The sequence below is a fragment of the Thunnus albacares genome, chromosome 15 (genome assembly GCF_914725855.1).
Source record: "Thunnus albacares chromosome 15, fThuAlb1.1, whole genome shotgun sequence".
Taxonomy (NCBI): domain Eukaryota; kingdom Metazoa; phylum Chordata; class Actinopteri; order Scombriformes; family Scombridae; genus Thunnus; species Thunnus albacares.
In genome coordinates, this window is record NC_058120.1 from 4,637,508 (window position 1) to 4,652,352 (window position 14,845).

At 43.5% G+C, this 14,845-nt stretch overlaps 2 protein-coding genes across 2 annotated transcripts in view; one reads left to right on the forward strand and one right to left on the reverse strand.

The window, feature by feature from the left end:
- Positions 1-12,975, reverse strand: part of trappc12 (trafficking protein particle complex subunit 12) — a 36,592-nt gene extending 23,617 nt beyond the window's left edge. Inside the window, exons 1-3 of the mRNA XM_044374019.1 lie at positions 12,879-12,975; positions 10,641-11,972; positions 8,110-8,226 (exon numbers count right to left, since the gene is read on the reverse strand). Coding sequence (XP_044229954.1) covers positions 8,110-8,226; positions 10,641-11,963 — 1,440 coding nt within the window. The 5' untranslated portion in view covers positions 11,964-11,972; positions 12,879-12,975. The remainder of the gene's footprint in view (positions 1-8,109; positions 8,227-10,640; positions 11,973-12,878) is intronic.
- A 103-nt stretch (positions 12,976-13,078) lies between these two features.
- Positions 13,079-14,845, forward strand: part of eipr1 (EARP complex and GARP complex interacting protein 1) — a 58,260-nt gene continuing 56,493 nt past the window's right edge. Inside the window, exons 1-2 of the mRNA XM_044374020.1 lie at positions 13,079-13,274; positions 14,569-14,652. Coding sequence (XP_044229955.1) covers positions 13,233-13,274; positions 14,569-14,652 — 126 coding nt within the window. The 5' untranslated portion in view covers positions 13,079-13,232. The remainder of the gene's footprint in view (positions 13,275-14,568; positions 14,653-14,845) is intronic.

Below are 14,845 nucleotides of genomic sequence, written 5' to 3' on the forward strand. Positions count from 1 at the left end.
TTTTTTTTTTTTTTTTTTTAAAAAAAACCTGCATAACAAAGCTTGATGAACAAACGAACGCCCACTTGTTCTCTCGCAAGACCCGAAGCCTCCAGGCGAATCAGACTTAAAAAGGCTTCCTCCACCCAGCTTTGGTTAACACAGAGCTCCCTTGCAACTTCAATTAAGCTCCGGCATTTTGGATTACACAGAGGGTGTGGGGAGGGGGGTAAAAAAAAAAAAGTAATATGCTAAAAGTGCATGCCAGTCACTGTAACAGTGGCTAACTTTACTTTGATGCCTCTGTAGTTGATGTACAGACACTTGAAAACAGGGGACAGAACGCTGCCCTCCAGTTGGAGGACAGCCTGCTTGGCTACTGTACTGATATGAACTTCACACAGCAGCCATTTTGTCTCCCACAGGCAATTGCTGGACTCTTCAAAAAAAAAAAAAAAAAAAAAAAAAATCACACTGAGACACAAACTGGCGTAATATATTATGTGAAGACGCTGCGGTAGCTGATGGCTTGCGAGAGAACTCCACACACTCCCTGAGATGGTTCAATACAGCTTCCAAGTTCTAAGCGATGCTCCTCTGGGTAATATCAACCACTGAGTGACTGGTGGGCAACTGGATAGCTTTTGATGGCTTGGTTGTCAACAATAACAGCATGTCCCATTTCCCTTCCACTTTTCCTCTGAGAGCGCTGTTGAAGACAATATTCAAGATAAGTTCTGTCTCGCTCTTACTTCACATCCAATGACTCTTAAAGTATAGCACGAACACAGTAAGTTTTCCCAACACTGAGAGACCTGAAGTTGATGCTGACTGACTTGGGAAGGTTATTAGTTGGCCATCATTTCTATTGGTTATGATAGCATTGTTCTCACAAAGCTAATTGCTAAGGGAACGTGGTGAAATTGCTAGCGTGAAGCGAATAAGGCGAGAAACAATTAGCCAGCAGACGAGTGGGGTTAAGGTGGGGGCATGCTTGAAACTAACTAGCTCATACGACGCGTGGTCTGAACATGTCTGAAGGCCAACGTGTTCATACCTGTTTAGAACGGTCACAATAAAACGTGAGGTGAGGGGCGATAATATCACAAATGGGAATAACCGCTCACGCGTCGGGGACAGTCTCTCCTGGAAGGCAGCGATCGTGTTGCAATCATTTGTTCGAAAATGATGGATGTTATTGTGTGAAGAATGTAAAAGAAAAGCCCGCCTACTTTCTCCCCCTCTGGCCAATCACCGTGCAAGGTGTGATGGTTAAAAAAAGTACAAAAATAAAACACCTTGTAATAAATAAGCAGGCAGAAAGAACAGTCTTAACTCCATCTGCACTTTTCCAGTAGGTCTGAGCATATGGCTGCAGCCAACACAAACAGAGCAAGGTGAAAACAACTAGCACTAAGGTTTAAACATGCCCTTCAGCTCTACAAAAGCTGACAGTGCATTACCCGGACCTCAGCTTGCAAGTGTAACTGGTGGCGGAAATGACAGCTATGTAAAAAGGTTACGATAATGACAAGTAAAGGTTACGGCAATGATATCAAAGTGCGGTGCGGCAGCTGGGTCGTTGCAGTGATTATGGGGGTGTGTCTGTCTGACCCAGCCAAGGTGGGTCTCTCTCTCTCTCTCTCTCTCTCTCTCTTTCTTTCTTTCTATCTCCTGCACGCACACACTCGTACTGGCCCCCGGCCCAGATGGCATCACACTGTGGGGAGGAGAGAGAGAGGTTTTGAGTCTCTTGTGGGTAGTACAGAAGGAAGGAAGGGAGAGAGAGAGAGAGACAGAGATGAAGGAGAAGGAGGGAAAGAGGGAAGAGGAGGAGGAGAGAAGGGGGGTAATGAGAGAGACAGATGAGGCAAGCCCAGGGTGGTGCTGAGCCAGAGACTAAGCCCACTGCTGACCACACCACAGTGGGGACACGAGAGGAGACAGAGGTCACTGGGAAGACAAAGGGAGAAGTAGAGGGGAGGCCAACACAGTATATCCATATTTTTTTCTGAAATGTACTATTTAAAAGAGCCGTCCAAACTATATGCAGCACAACCAACGCATTCCTTGCTAGTCATTCTTGTTTGCCGTGTTATCACTAACCCTCGCACTGGTATCGTTTGCAGAGGCCAAAATCAAACTGGGATGTGAGTAGGATCTGTGCAGCAGGAACACTGTTATATATGTAGTTCAGATTGGACGGGATCAGAGAGACGAGTGTATAGCAAGAAAACATTTCTAGCAAGTCAACTGAGAAAAAAATGTATGAACAGAAACTGTGATAATCGATAAATTATTGAAGTCATCTGTCAAGGAAAAAACCCAAACATTCTCTGCTTGCTGCGTCAAAAATGCCAAAAATGTGCAGCTCCTATCTGTTTTATATCATTCTAAATTGATTATCTTTAGGCTAAACAAGCAATATGAAGACCTTGAGCTCTGAGAAATTCTGATTGCTGACATTTTATAGCTTAAACTTTTAATAAAACAAACAAAACCCAACAGATTAGTTCCTTTTCCTTTATTTTTCCTTTTACATACATAATGACTTATTGACTCATTCTTTAAAGAGACATGAAAGTAGAAGTCATAGCGCTGCGATAAAGGTACTTCCAAAAGATGGAGGATATTTCCACAGTCCTCCTCATCAGTGGACTGCTGTGCTACAGCTAGCCTGACGGAAACATGTGAGGTCTTACTCTACATGAAGATTCATCAGAAAGCAGTACTGAGAGCGCTTCTATGTCCATAATGGCAGCTCTCCTACAGAGTGCCTGATGGGTACTCGCTGGTGGATGTCCACATATACTAGATAATGAGAGAGACACATACAAAGAGACGAAGAGAGAGAGAGAGAGAGAGAGAGAGAGAGAGAGAGAGAGAGAGAGAGAGAGAGAGAGAGAGAGAGAGAGAGAGAGAGAGAGAGAGAGAGAGAGAGAGAGAGAGAGAGAGAGAGCAAACGCAGACTCTTCTTCTCAAGCCTCTTGTGTGTTGAGTGTATTCAGTGTCCGTGTACACGGTTGCACATGTGTGTATGAACAGAGAATAGTGTGCGGTGGCAGTGGGTGCAGTCACACTCTGGCTCTGCAGCATGACTCATTCTGCCAGCTCATAGCAGAGCTCCGCAACACACACACACACACACACACACACACACACACACACACACACACACACACACACACACACACACAGAATGATGCCACACGGTAGAATAAAGCTCTATGGGGTGACTACCACTTCACTTCATCCATGCAAAAGGCTACACACAAAGGATGATCACAGCTGACGACAAGTACAAAATAGGGAATACGTACGTGTACATACATGTACTTGACACCCCTGACATGTAACTACAATCACACACAGGAAGAATGACACACACATACTCACATGTATAAAAGGAAAACGGATCAGCTTTCAGATTCTAAGTGATTGATCAGATGTCTCGACGAGCATCGAGCTTCAGCAGGCTTTTAATGACCACTGGCTTACTGACATTTCCACTTCCCTGTGTATGCGTGTGTGTACGAATAAGAGTGTGTGTGTGTGTGTGTGTCCCATTTTCTCCATTTCAGCCTCCCCTCCCCGCTTAGCAAGCTACATCACCTACGACAGCTTTGATCTACGAGTTTGTTTGATCTTAGAAGTTTGGAGATTTCATAATTTATTGGTAAGTAAATCATCTGAACGCAAGTAGATGGTAGTAGATGGAGAAGGCAGATGGTGTCTGATCCATTCATCAGTGGGAGTGACTCAGTCAATGATTATTATGTCAGCGGAGCCGTTGCATGTGGGCTGCTCTGATCAAGACCATACCGTGCTCCCTTATTATTAGGGAGCGGGATTTGTTGGCTCCACAGTAGGATATGGAGTCAGTAGAAAAGCTGTCCTTCAGCTGTAGGGTCCGGGTGAGTCGGCAATCATCTACTTTATTAAAGTGTTGTTGAACAAGACACTGAATCTCTATCAGCGTCAAGAACGCTGCTGTGTAGCTGACTTTTGCACTCCCAGAGAAAAAAAAGTGAATGAAAAGAGAATTTTCTGTCAAGGATCACAAGTATCACATTATACTGATTTCCCTGGTCTTGGTGATGCCACTATGTGAGGGCCTGATGACATCATGTGCTAATTTACAATAAGAGGCATAAGATGTATTCATGTCATGGTGTCTGAACATTCATCAAGGCAAATCTAAGATGTTTCTAGACATTTGTAATGCCATTAAGAATGAAATATAAGACAGTGGGCATCATTGATGTAAATGTGGCAATTAAGAGTCACGACAGTCCTGTAAACCGTGACGTGAATAGAGACAGTCAATCGATCTGCTGCGGTTTACAGGGACATGTGACTCAGGATGGTTAGCTGACTCTGGATGTAGTGGATCTAGAGATCACATCTACGAGACGGATTGATCTGAGCTCTTGGTTTGTGTTTGTGAATAAGATATTATCTCCGGCAACAAGATGTGAAGCTGTGGAAGTTGACTGAACTGTGTTTGGATTCTACTTATTCGTGTTCAATTCAGCCAAGGAAATAACAGTGTTGCTTACTTGTTGAGTGTAGACCAAGTTTAAGTTCCTATGATGAATTAAAAAGAGCTTTCTACAATATTCATATTTATCTCAATGAATCAAGAATTGAATTGTAGTGAATCTGAATCGAAATGAAATTAATTGATTCTGGACTTTGTTAATTGAAATCCAATTGAATCAGGAGATCAGAAACCACAAACGTCAGCTTCATATTGGCACTTGAGGAAAAGTCAGAGAATCACCAAAGTTGGTAGGATTCATCCTCTGGAGACCATGAGTGTCAGCACCAAATCTCATGGCAATCTATACAATAGTTTGAGATATTTCAGTCTGGACCAAAGTGGCGGACGGACTGACATTTCCATCCCTAGAGCCACACCACTATGTGCAAGACAAATACGACCTATGACCTTCTGCTATGGAAGCACATGGAAGGTAGCATGTTCTCTGAGGATGACGATAAAAAAGTTGGTAGACCTACAATATTCACACTGCAAGTTTCCACCTGGAGTTAGAGGAGAACCCACAGGAGAGCCCTTGAGCAAGCGTCAAAAGACTTTGCCCAACATAAAAAAGTTATAGTATGCTTTTTACATCATTTATGTCCAAGTTTAGACAGGAGTTTCCAGAGGTCATGGGGTCATGAAGTTTTCCATGTTGAACTCTCTTTGCCTGGGGATAGTTTATGTTATCTTTAAGTTTTGACTCCAAAGAAGACACATGTATGGACTCAGGAACGGAGTAAAGTAACAGATGCTGTTTATTTCAGCATATACAGTATAAAGCAGGCTCATGCTCACTCCCTGCATGTGCACTGGATGATCCCAGTGCTTGTATTAAACTACCTGAAGAAGTGAACTGTGTCGTCTGATCCATTCTTAGCTGTGCAGATATCTTTGGAAAATCATTATTACAAAAGGTAGAGCAGATGAAATCACGACTCAGTGTTTCCCCGTGCGCCCCCGTAAGAAAATTTTGTACATTTCAATTAGTTAAATGCATCAATCTGGTGCACTCTGAGAGCAAAATTAAGAACCTAGATCTATGAAGAACTTTGTGCTCTTGTAAACAATTTTATCATAAACACATTGGTTGTATAGATATGAATGGTAATACTATAATAATATCATAACTATTTACTGACACTGTTTTGTGTTCTCTACTTATTTCTGCTGGATAATAAAACAGTCATTTTGAAAAGAAAAATGACAAAATTTGCTGGTTGCAGCTTCTCAACTGATAATTCTAAGGTCATAAATGAAGGTGAACTGAATATATTTGAATTTGGACAAAAAGTGACATTTGAAGACATCACATTAATTACAACCAACTCTAACTTTTCTGATATTGTGTTTATTACTTGTTTCTGCTTGTTTCACAGGAGGACAAAACATGAGTTAATGCAGGTCGAATGTTTTGTGCCACTGTGCTCAGAGATATCAGTTGAGCTAAAATTAAAAAGGGCTCAGCTGAGAGGCGGTGAAGCCTGTCAGTCACTCCAGATACCCCGGCAGCAGCCAGCGTGAGTGGCCCAAGAACCAACCATACCTGGCGGCGGGAGAGGAGCTGCCGTCTGGTTCACAATGAGTACAGCCGACTTTGCTGCGCTCAACACTGGAGCACAGGAAGAGAAATGAGCCGTTTGTTTCCAATACAGCTACTTTTTCTCTTAGATAACGTTAAGACAAGACCTTAACATTTACAGTCGGTCATGCTGTTGTCCTGTGTTGCAAGCCGACGCTTGAAAACAGGCAATATTGAACCATTTGTAGTTTTTTTTCCCAGATTGAATGAAGTAAACTTATAATGCCAGCACTGAGATAAAGTTGTTCTATCTTTCAGAAATTCCTCTCTTTATCGGTGAAATGACATACTGAAGTTGCAGCTTTGTGTTAACTTGGAGCCATGATGGTCAGCTTAGCATGCCTGTAGGTAGTGGCGGCTGCTAGCAGCTAAAGCTACCTGTATTTAACCTGCATGCAGCCGCAGCAGGCCTCCGGTGTTGGCAGCTGAGTGAGAACACACCTACAGTCTAGGTAATTAATGGGAAACTCTGCACAACTTCATCGAAAGTTTGACTGCCAAAGATTTGCTCTCTATAGTTAGTCAAGAAAAAAACATGACATTGAACTTTTCTGGATGAATCACTGAGAAAAGCCAGTAGAATAGCATTAAGATGTGGAGCGTGGTTGTCCAGTGACACAGACTCCTGCCTTAGTCATGAATTTTGTATTGTTATGTTTCATTTTAATTGACTTGTAACAAGATGACTGGGCATTTAGTCAGGAGAAAGTTTTAATATTTTAATATATGTGAACAGGCACTGCTTTGTGTGTTATTTTACCTTGGGATTCAGAAAATGTTGACTTTCATGATAATTAGCTACAAATTATCAGAAAATCTAACAGTGAGATTCCCACCCATAGCAACCCTCACTATTCCAAAGTTAAGCATGTGCCTGTGTGTGTGTGTTTTGGGCCAAGTGAAGCCCTCTTCAGCCTCCATATCTCACTCACACAACATTGCTTTCTCTTTCTTTGCTTGTCATTTCTTGACATCTCTGCTGTAGGCCTACATTACCTTTCTAGCTCACTGTCCCTCTCCTTTCTTTTGCCTCTTGCTTCAGGGAGCCACCCACACCAATTGGCAGACAGCGTCTGATCCTCTTACACACACACACACACACTCACCTACACCATATAGTGTAATTGACTGCAAGCTGAAAGTACCATCTTGTGTGTGTGTGTGTGTGTGTATATATATATACAGCGAGTCCAGAAGGCCCTTGAAATATGCACAGCAGTCCCATGCATAATACATGGGCACAGCAGGAGAAAAGAACTTGTGAGCCAAGTGGATCTCCACCTCTCCATCTCTCCACTCCACCCCTCCCATCCTCCTCTCCACTTTCCCCTCTCTCCATCACACTGTCTGCTGCTGCTGTGCATATGTTTTAAATAACAACTGTCTCTCAGGGTCATTTGTGGGTCAGCAATTATGATGGAGGGAACGCATGAGGGCTGGAGAGATGGATAGATAGATGGCAGCGGGAGAGGGAATGAGGTGAGGCTCGCATGGTCACAAAGAAAGACGCGCATTTTTATGCTTGGCGGAGGAATCAGGGAGAAATGTAATGTGAGGAGAAAGGAGACGAATATGATTCACTACTTTAAGTCAGCTGAGGCCTGACCACCCAACAGTTTCATTAGAATCACTGACTGTACAGGATGACTGTCAAAAGGTCAGACAAGCTGCCGAAACAACGGGATGTTAAGCTGTAGTAACCTACCGGTGCGCTTCCATTTACCTTCAGAAAGTGAGATGATGTTTTCAGAAAGCAGCTGCACTACTATACTCAACATGCACATATCCAAAAGTGACTGAATCAGAAGCCACAATACTTCAATATAACCCAACTAGTCTTTGGGTTTTAGTCAAGTGAATACAACTTGAATGTGTACACAGTGTAGGCACAGATTCCTTTCATTTTTATGGGTCAGGATTTCATTAAGCAGTGAATAATGGTCTGACCCTCAGAAGTGAACATTTACAAATTAGTCACAGACAAAAAGTACACTGAGTGACTTACGATGAGCTGTTTGAGGCCTGTGAAGGACTGTTCCACAGAGTTGGCGTTGAGGACCTGACGCTTCATGGCTGCCTGCTCTCCCAAGAAACGAAGCATTAGGTCTTTCACAGCGTCTCCCTGCAGCAAAGCACATGAATTCCCAATCATGCAAAAGGACACCACAGAACTGTGCGAGTATACTGCATGTTTTCACAGTTTCTTACTGTGATTTTTGTTGTAAGAGATTAATTGCAAAATTTCAAGAAACTGCTTATAGTGATCATGTCTGTCCGGGTCAAACTGATCACTATAAGTGGATGATTATTTTAACTTATTTTTTTTCTTTTTATTTATTTCTCAAGCAGATTACCATCTAATTGACATTTTTATATTTATTACATGAATATAAAGTGATGAAACGGGCAGCTCTGGTATTTACTGAATTTTATTGACTGTTTCAAAATAAAGTACAGCTGTTTCAAATGCTTGTTCTTTCACTGCTGCATCTCATTGGCTTGTTTTTGGCAGTTTGTCATAAGCTTCAAGGAGCTTTTCATTGAGAGACTTTCTTTTTCCAGTTATGTTTTCAATGTGCATGCACCACCAGCCTCAGGTAATCCCCGGAAGCAGATGGGATGTGCGTTTAGGCTGCGGGGGTGGGGGCCGCAGCGCCCTGCAGCGAGAAAGTTGAACCATCAACTTTTGGAGAATTGCAACCTGTAATTCTCTGGAAGCCAATCACAGCCAGTGATCAGACTGATTAGAGCTGTAACCCTGCCATGAGGGAGGACAAAAACATTACCAGAAAGAGGGGAGGACATTTCTCTTCATTTGATAACGTTAACAGTAAAGTTAGGCTTTGCTGACTGCTTCCCAACTCATTTTAAAAAAGACGAGAGGAAGAGAGAGAGAGAGAGAGAAGCAGCGGTCGAGCGAGCTAGAGAGTGGATGATGAGAGTGAGCAGTGGTAGCAAGAAAGCCGGTGAATGAGAGGAATAAAACGTTATTTTCTGCTTGTTTCACAGCGGTTACAAATAAACACCCACACCCTGCACCTCCACACAACCCTGTGGAGGTGTGCCGCAAAGCCTGATAATGATGCTGCAGCTGCTAAATGCATATCAGATGTGTATCATGGGAGTAAGGAAAAAAAATAGAATTACTGTAGTTTTTTTCCATATGTTGTCATATATGAAAAGACCCACAATGAACACTGTAAACAGACTACTTGATTACTTTTTGCAAATGATTTAAACAGCATTTGTATAGGAATGATTCTGTCTTGAGCTTTTTGATCCATATAAGTGATTGATCACTGCAACTGTAAGCGGTTTCCACTGTACAACAGCCAAATAGTCTGCTTAAATCTTAATCTTTTAACTGACAAAAATTTATTGGAAATCCTGTTTTCTCATTTTATCTTTCACCGCATTTCCTCAAATAGTTGCCAGGGCCTTACTTTACCTCAACCGCAGAGGGTTCCAGGCCTTTATTGGAAGCAACCTTATATTAGAGAGAGCCTTTATTTCTAATTCCCTCTTTTGATAAGTATATTTGCTCAAATTTTAGTACGAAGCCTCTTTGTTTTCTGTTCTGTGTCCGTTTGCGCTGTTAAATTTTTGTTACTGCATTAATGGTAATCCACTTACTCCGACGTGCAGAATAATAATTCTAGGGCTTAAGTTTCACCTGGAAGGTTCTGGCAGTGCACCACATAGCTGTAGCATACAGGTAGCATGCATTGCACTTACAGTATCATAACGAGTGTAGTTGTTGTCAACTGGAGTACTTCACCTGGTTCACTGTCTCTCCTCTCAGGGCTCAGCCCCACCCTTACTGAACCACGGAGAACAGAGGAGAGTAGCGCAACCACGCATGACAACAAAACACAGTAAAGACTCTGAACTGAAATGAAATGAGTGCACTTAAATTAGGTAAATAACATGAATAAAGACAGTCTCTACTGCATTTTGTTGTCATTTATGGTCACTGTACTCTCCTCTGCTCTCTATGGTTCAGTGAAGGTGGGGCTAAGCGCTCCGTGCGTGTGCTGCACACACAGTGGAGCAGAGGAGAGACAGTGATCCTGGTGAAGTACTTGATTTGAGGACAACTACACTCATTCATTACTGTAAGTGCAATAAAAGCTTCACGATTAAAATCCAATAAGTGTAATTTATCAGTGTAATCCTTGCAAAAGATGGACAGACTCCAAATGACAAAAAATATTGCCGTGAAGAGTGTGATTTGTGACACAACGAAATAAACAACAGAGGATAATATGAAATGACAGATGTTTTCCTATTGTCACACGATATATATCATCATATCGCACAGCTCTAACTACTGTCTTCCCTTGCAATTTTCCAGAGTTGAAGGTGACACATTCAAAATATTTGTTTTGTACATCGTACAGTCCACAATCCCAAACATTCAATTTACTTTCACAGAAGAGTAAGAAAACCAGAAACAAGTGAGACATAGTGTTCTCAGGGCTTTTTAAAGACACATGTTGTATAATAAGCATTTTGCTGCCGAAGTGCCTGTCCTACCTGCAGGTTGTCAAACTTGAGGCCAGGCATGGTGAGTCTGCTGCTCTCTACGTAGGCTGGGCTGTACTGCTGGGTGGCCACAGAGATCAACACCTTCCTGGTCTCCTCAGACGCCAGCCAGGCATCATGGCGCCGGTCCACCTCACTCAGGCTCAGCGCTGTTGCAAATGGGTCGTCGCTACCTGAGAACACAGCCTGGAGCTGGTTGAAGGGCTGCGGCTGAGTGGCCAGGGCTGGGGCGGCAGGTTGAGTTGGAGCTGGGGTTGTTTGGGGTGGAGGAGGCTGGGGCTTGGCAGTTGATTCGGTAGGGGTGGGGGCAAACACTGAGCTAGATGTGGGAACACCGGAGTCCAGAGGTCCTCCAGGGGTGGAGAGGGAGGAAGAGGTCGAGGAGAGCTGGTGCTCAGGGGTGGTGGCTGTGGGTGCGGGGCTGGCGCCAGGAGGGATCTCTGCATTGGGGTTAGAAACGGAGATGAAGGAGGAGGGGACAGTAAAGGAATCAAAGAAGTCAGAGGCTGGATTTGTCTGTCCATTGTCAGTGAAGAACTTGCTGAGGCTGGGGCTGGGCTGGCACACGAGCGGAGCCGTCAGCTTGCTGGGGGTCACTGCCTCATCGCTTCCCCCACCGCTCCCCATACTAAAGCTGGGGGACTTGATGAGGGTGGGCTGGAAGCCGTCAGGCACCAAAGACTTCGGTTGGGTGCCCTGGCTGAATATGGTGCACACCGGCACAGGCTCCTCTTTTGGGCTCGCCTCTTTGGTTGGTGCTGGTTCCTCACTTTGAAGATCATTTGGGCTCTGTGTGTCACTTCGAGGTGTAACACAGGCCGTAACATCCTCTTGTGTGTCTGTCCCCTCCTTTGTGTCCTCCTCTACTTTGGGCTCAGAATCTTCTTTCTTCTGCTCCTCGGATGAAACTTTGATCTCAGTTGTATTCTGTCCTATCTCAGTTTGCTCCTCCTTGTCACCCGGGGTCTCTCCTGTATTCTCCTCTTCTTCTCCCGCATCCAGAAAGGAATCAATGGGAGCCACATCATCCTCCTCACTGTTATTAGGCGAGTCGGAGATCATGACGCTCTCCATCATCTGGTCATTGAGCTTGTCCATCAGGCTCTCGGAGGGCGTGGCGCTGCTTTCCTCCTGGGGCGTGACAAACTCTCCACCCAGATCGATGCTGTCCTCCTGGGGCAGGACGTTGTCTATGGAAGGGGTCTGGTTGGTGGTTGGCTCTGGAGGGTCTGCAGATGGAGCTTCCTTGGTTACATCCTCTACTGTGATATCCAAGGTGACTGGCCGTTGAGCAGGAGCCTCCTCACTATCCATCTTACTGCTCTGGACAATTAAAACACTGTGTTAAATGGTATTACTTTTTCAATGTAATGATAACATTCATTTAAATGTGGAATATATGGTTGGACACTGTACAGCAGCTTTCCTGGTCACTTCTTGTCATTGTAAGCAAACGCTACTTTATTAATTTTATTAATTTATGAACCTCTTCTATCACTACTCATGCTGTAATTGCTGTCACGGTAAGGCAAGAGCCGTTACTCGGGAAAAGTGAAGGATGGTCACTTGCTACCGATGTTTAGTTTTAACAAGTGACCGTGTTAACTGGTGACTGTAAGTCGAATGCGTCCGTGGTTGTCGTGGTGACGGCAGCTGTTGAGAAGCCTAAAAGCCTTAAATGATCCTAAATTGAATGTTCAATGCAGTATATATTTGTCAGGTCCTTTTTGTCCTACATTATGCAAATCAAACTGGTTCGCCAACAAGAAGCATTCACATTTCTTGAAGTTACTTTTAATGTGGGGAAAAATATAGATTAGCAGAGCACCTAGAGTCTACTGAGGAAATTGACATTATTACACATGTTAACTGGTAGAATAAGGGTCACTTCATATTTGAATATAATGGCTTTTAGGAGGACACCTAAATTAGGAGTTCTGTTCGTGTTTTCAACAGCTGTCGTCACTCTGAGAAACCATTCGGCCAAAAGTCACCAGTTAACACGGTCACTCGTTAATCGAAACACCGGCTATCCTGCTAACGCTAGGTTAGCTGGGCTGGATACTGTAAGCTAACCGAGCAGCTGATTGCAAGTGTCAAATTCATACTTCACTAATAGCTACCCAGGCTTTAAAAGGCGTAAAAGACTACCAAGCTATCTGCACCACTATGCAATGACAGACAACAAGCGATAAAGTGGAGCACAAACACACGGTTATGTTTCCTTACCTTACTGTAGAAACAGCTACAACTCTACTGCGCATGCACGGCTACACCAGAAAGCTACGGCACTCCAGAGCTGACAAATTTCACGCCAGCGAAGATTACGGGATTCTGGATTGATTATACGTACTTTTAAAAGCGCACACAACGTTGTACGAGTACGGTTACGTTCTAGACTTGACTAACTTGATCTAGTACAATTTTAAAATCGCGGAAGTGCAGAACCGACTGACTTGTGTTTTGAGCAGTACGTGTCTACAATATATATATACAACGTATATATTTTAAGTGTTTTCATCGTGAGGTGACGCTTTTTTTGGAAGAATAAGAAAGCGCTAACTCTGACACCAAACTGCAAAAATGGAGGACGACGCTCCTGTCATTTATGGTCTTGAATTTCAGGTACGTTTACCCTGATGAACAGTTAACACTGTGCAGTAACCCTGAAACACAAAAATACTCACTGCACCTACAAATTATACATATTTATTTTAGTCTAAAATACAAAATGTGGAATACATTTCACCCACTACTGTATATATGAACAGGCTGTATTCCTTGTGTATATTTGTGATGATTGTTATGTTATGTGTAAGTACATTGAGAGCCACTAAACCGGAGTCAAATGCCTTGCATGTGTAAACATACTTGGCCAATAAAGATAATTCTGATTCGGGGTATTGAATGCTGCTCCACTGTCATTACTATTTACCCTCTATACTCTTTGCTATTTATCTCTCCTCTTTGCTATTATATTATAAAACTGTAGGCTTAACTGTTAGTTTAGTCTGTTGAATAAGTTGTTGCAGATGTATGTCACAGCATTTATTTATCAGCTCTGTGCCATTTGCAGAAAGTGTTATTTTCTAGTCTGTAAATTAGGGATGCACGATATTGGATTTTTTGCCGATATGCCGATATTTCCCACTCATTGTGGCCGATTGCAGATGCCGATACCGATATATGCACATATTTTTTCCAGCTGGCTGAGGAGACTATTATGCTTGCGAGCATAGATTAAACTATGATCCAGAAAGACAATATATGAAGGAATATGGAGTTCAGTAGCTCAGCATTAAAACTTTAATGAATCTGCCAAGTTGGTGGAGCAATAGAGTTTTCTTTGAGTTTATTAGACAGACAGGATTAATGTGTAGAATTTAATCTCTGGTCCACACTCCGGTGCAGAAGGTGGCGGTAATGCTCGTAATATGCTGGTTGCCAACCGCCGGTATAAACCAACCCCCCCCCCCCCCCCCCCCCCCCAAACAGAGTGGTACATCCCGTCAGCTGAAGTGTTTCCTGTCTGTGCAGCTGAACACAGCAGCTCCCCCACGGACTGTTTCAACACGGACTATTTCATGCCGACGGTCCCGGTGTTTCATCCGCAGGCTCCACTTAACTCAGCTGCCCGACAGACCCGCTGCTTCTTCTCACTTTAAACTGAATAATTAACCGGGACTAGGTGCTTCGGTTGGATCCACCTGGAGAGCCGCGGCTAACGTTAGCCGGGAGGCTAGCGGAGCGTTAGCCGCCTAACGTTAGCCGGGAGGCTAGCGGAGCGTTAGCCGCAGCATGACCGGAGAGAAGCACAGCCAGCTAGCCTGATGACGTGTCGACAATATCGTGCATCCCTACTGTTAATTGAAAATGTGTTGACAATGGACAGTCATGTTCCCTTGTATCCACTTTACAGGCACGAGCACTAACTGCCCAGACAGCTGAAACTGATGCCATTCGTTTCCTCGTGGGCACACAGTCTCTGAAGTTTGACAACCAGGTAAGGAGAGAGAGAAAAACATTTAAAACAGACAATTTCTCCTATTCTCACTCATTCAGTTCTTAGTGGTGTTTTTGTGTCCCTTTGCAATGTATATGTATTGTAGTAGTTTTTAATAGGTAGTTAAAGGGTTGTATTTGATAACCACTCAGAGGTACATGATGCTGCATCTGCTGGACTCAGAAATTTTAAC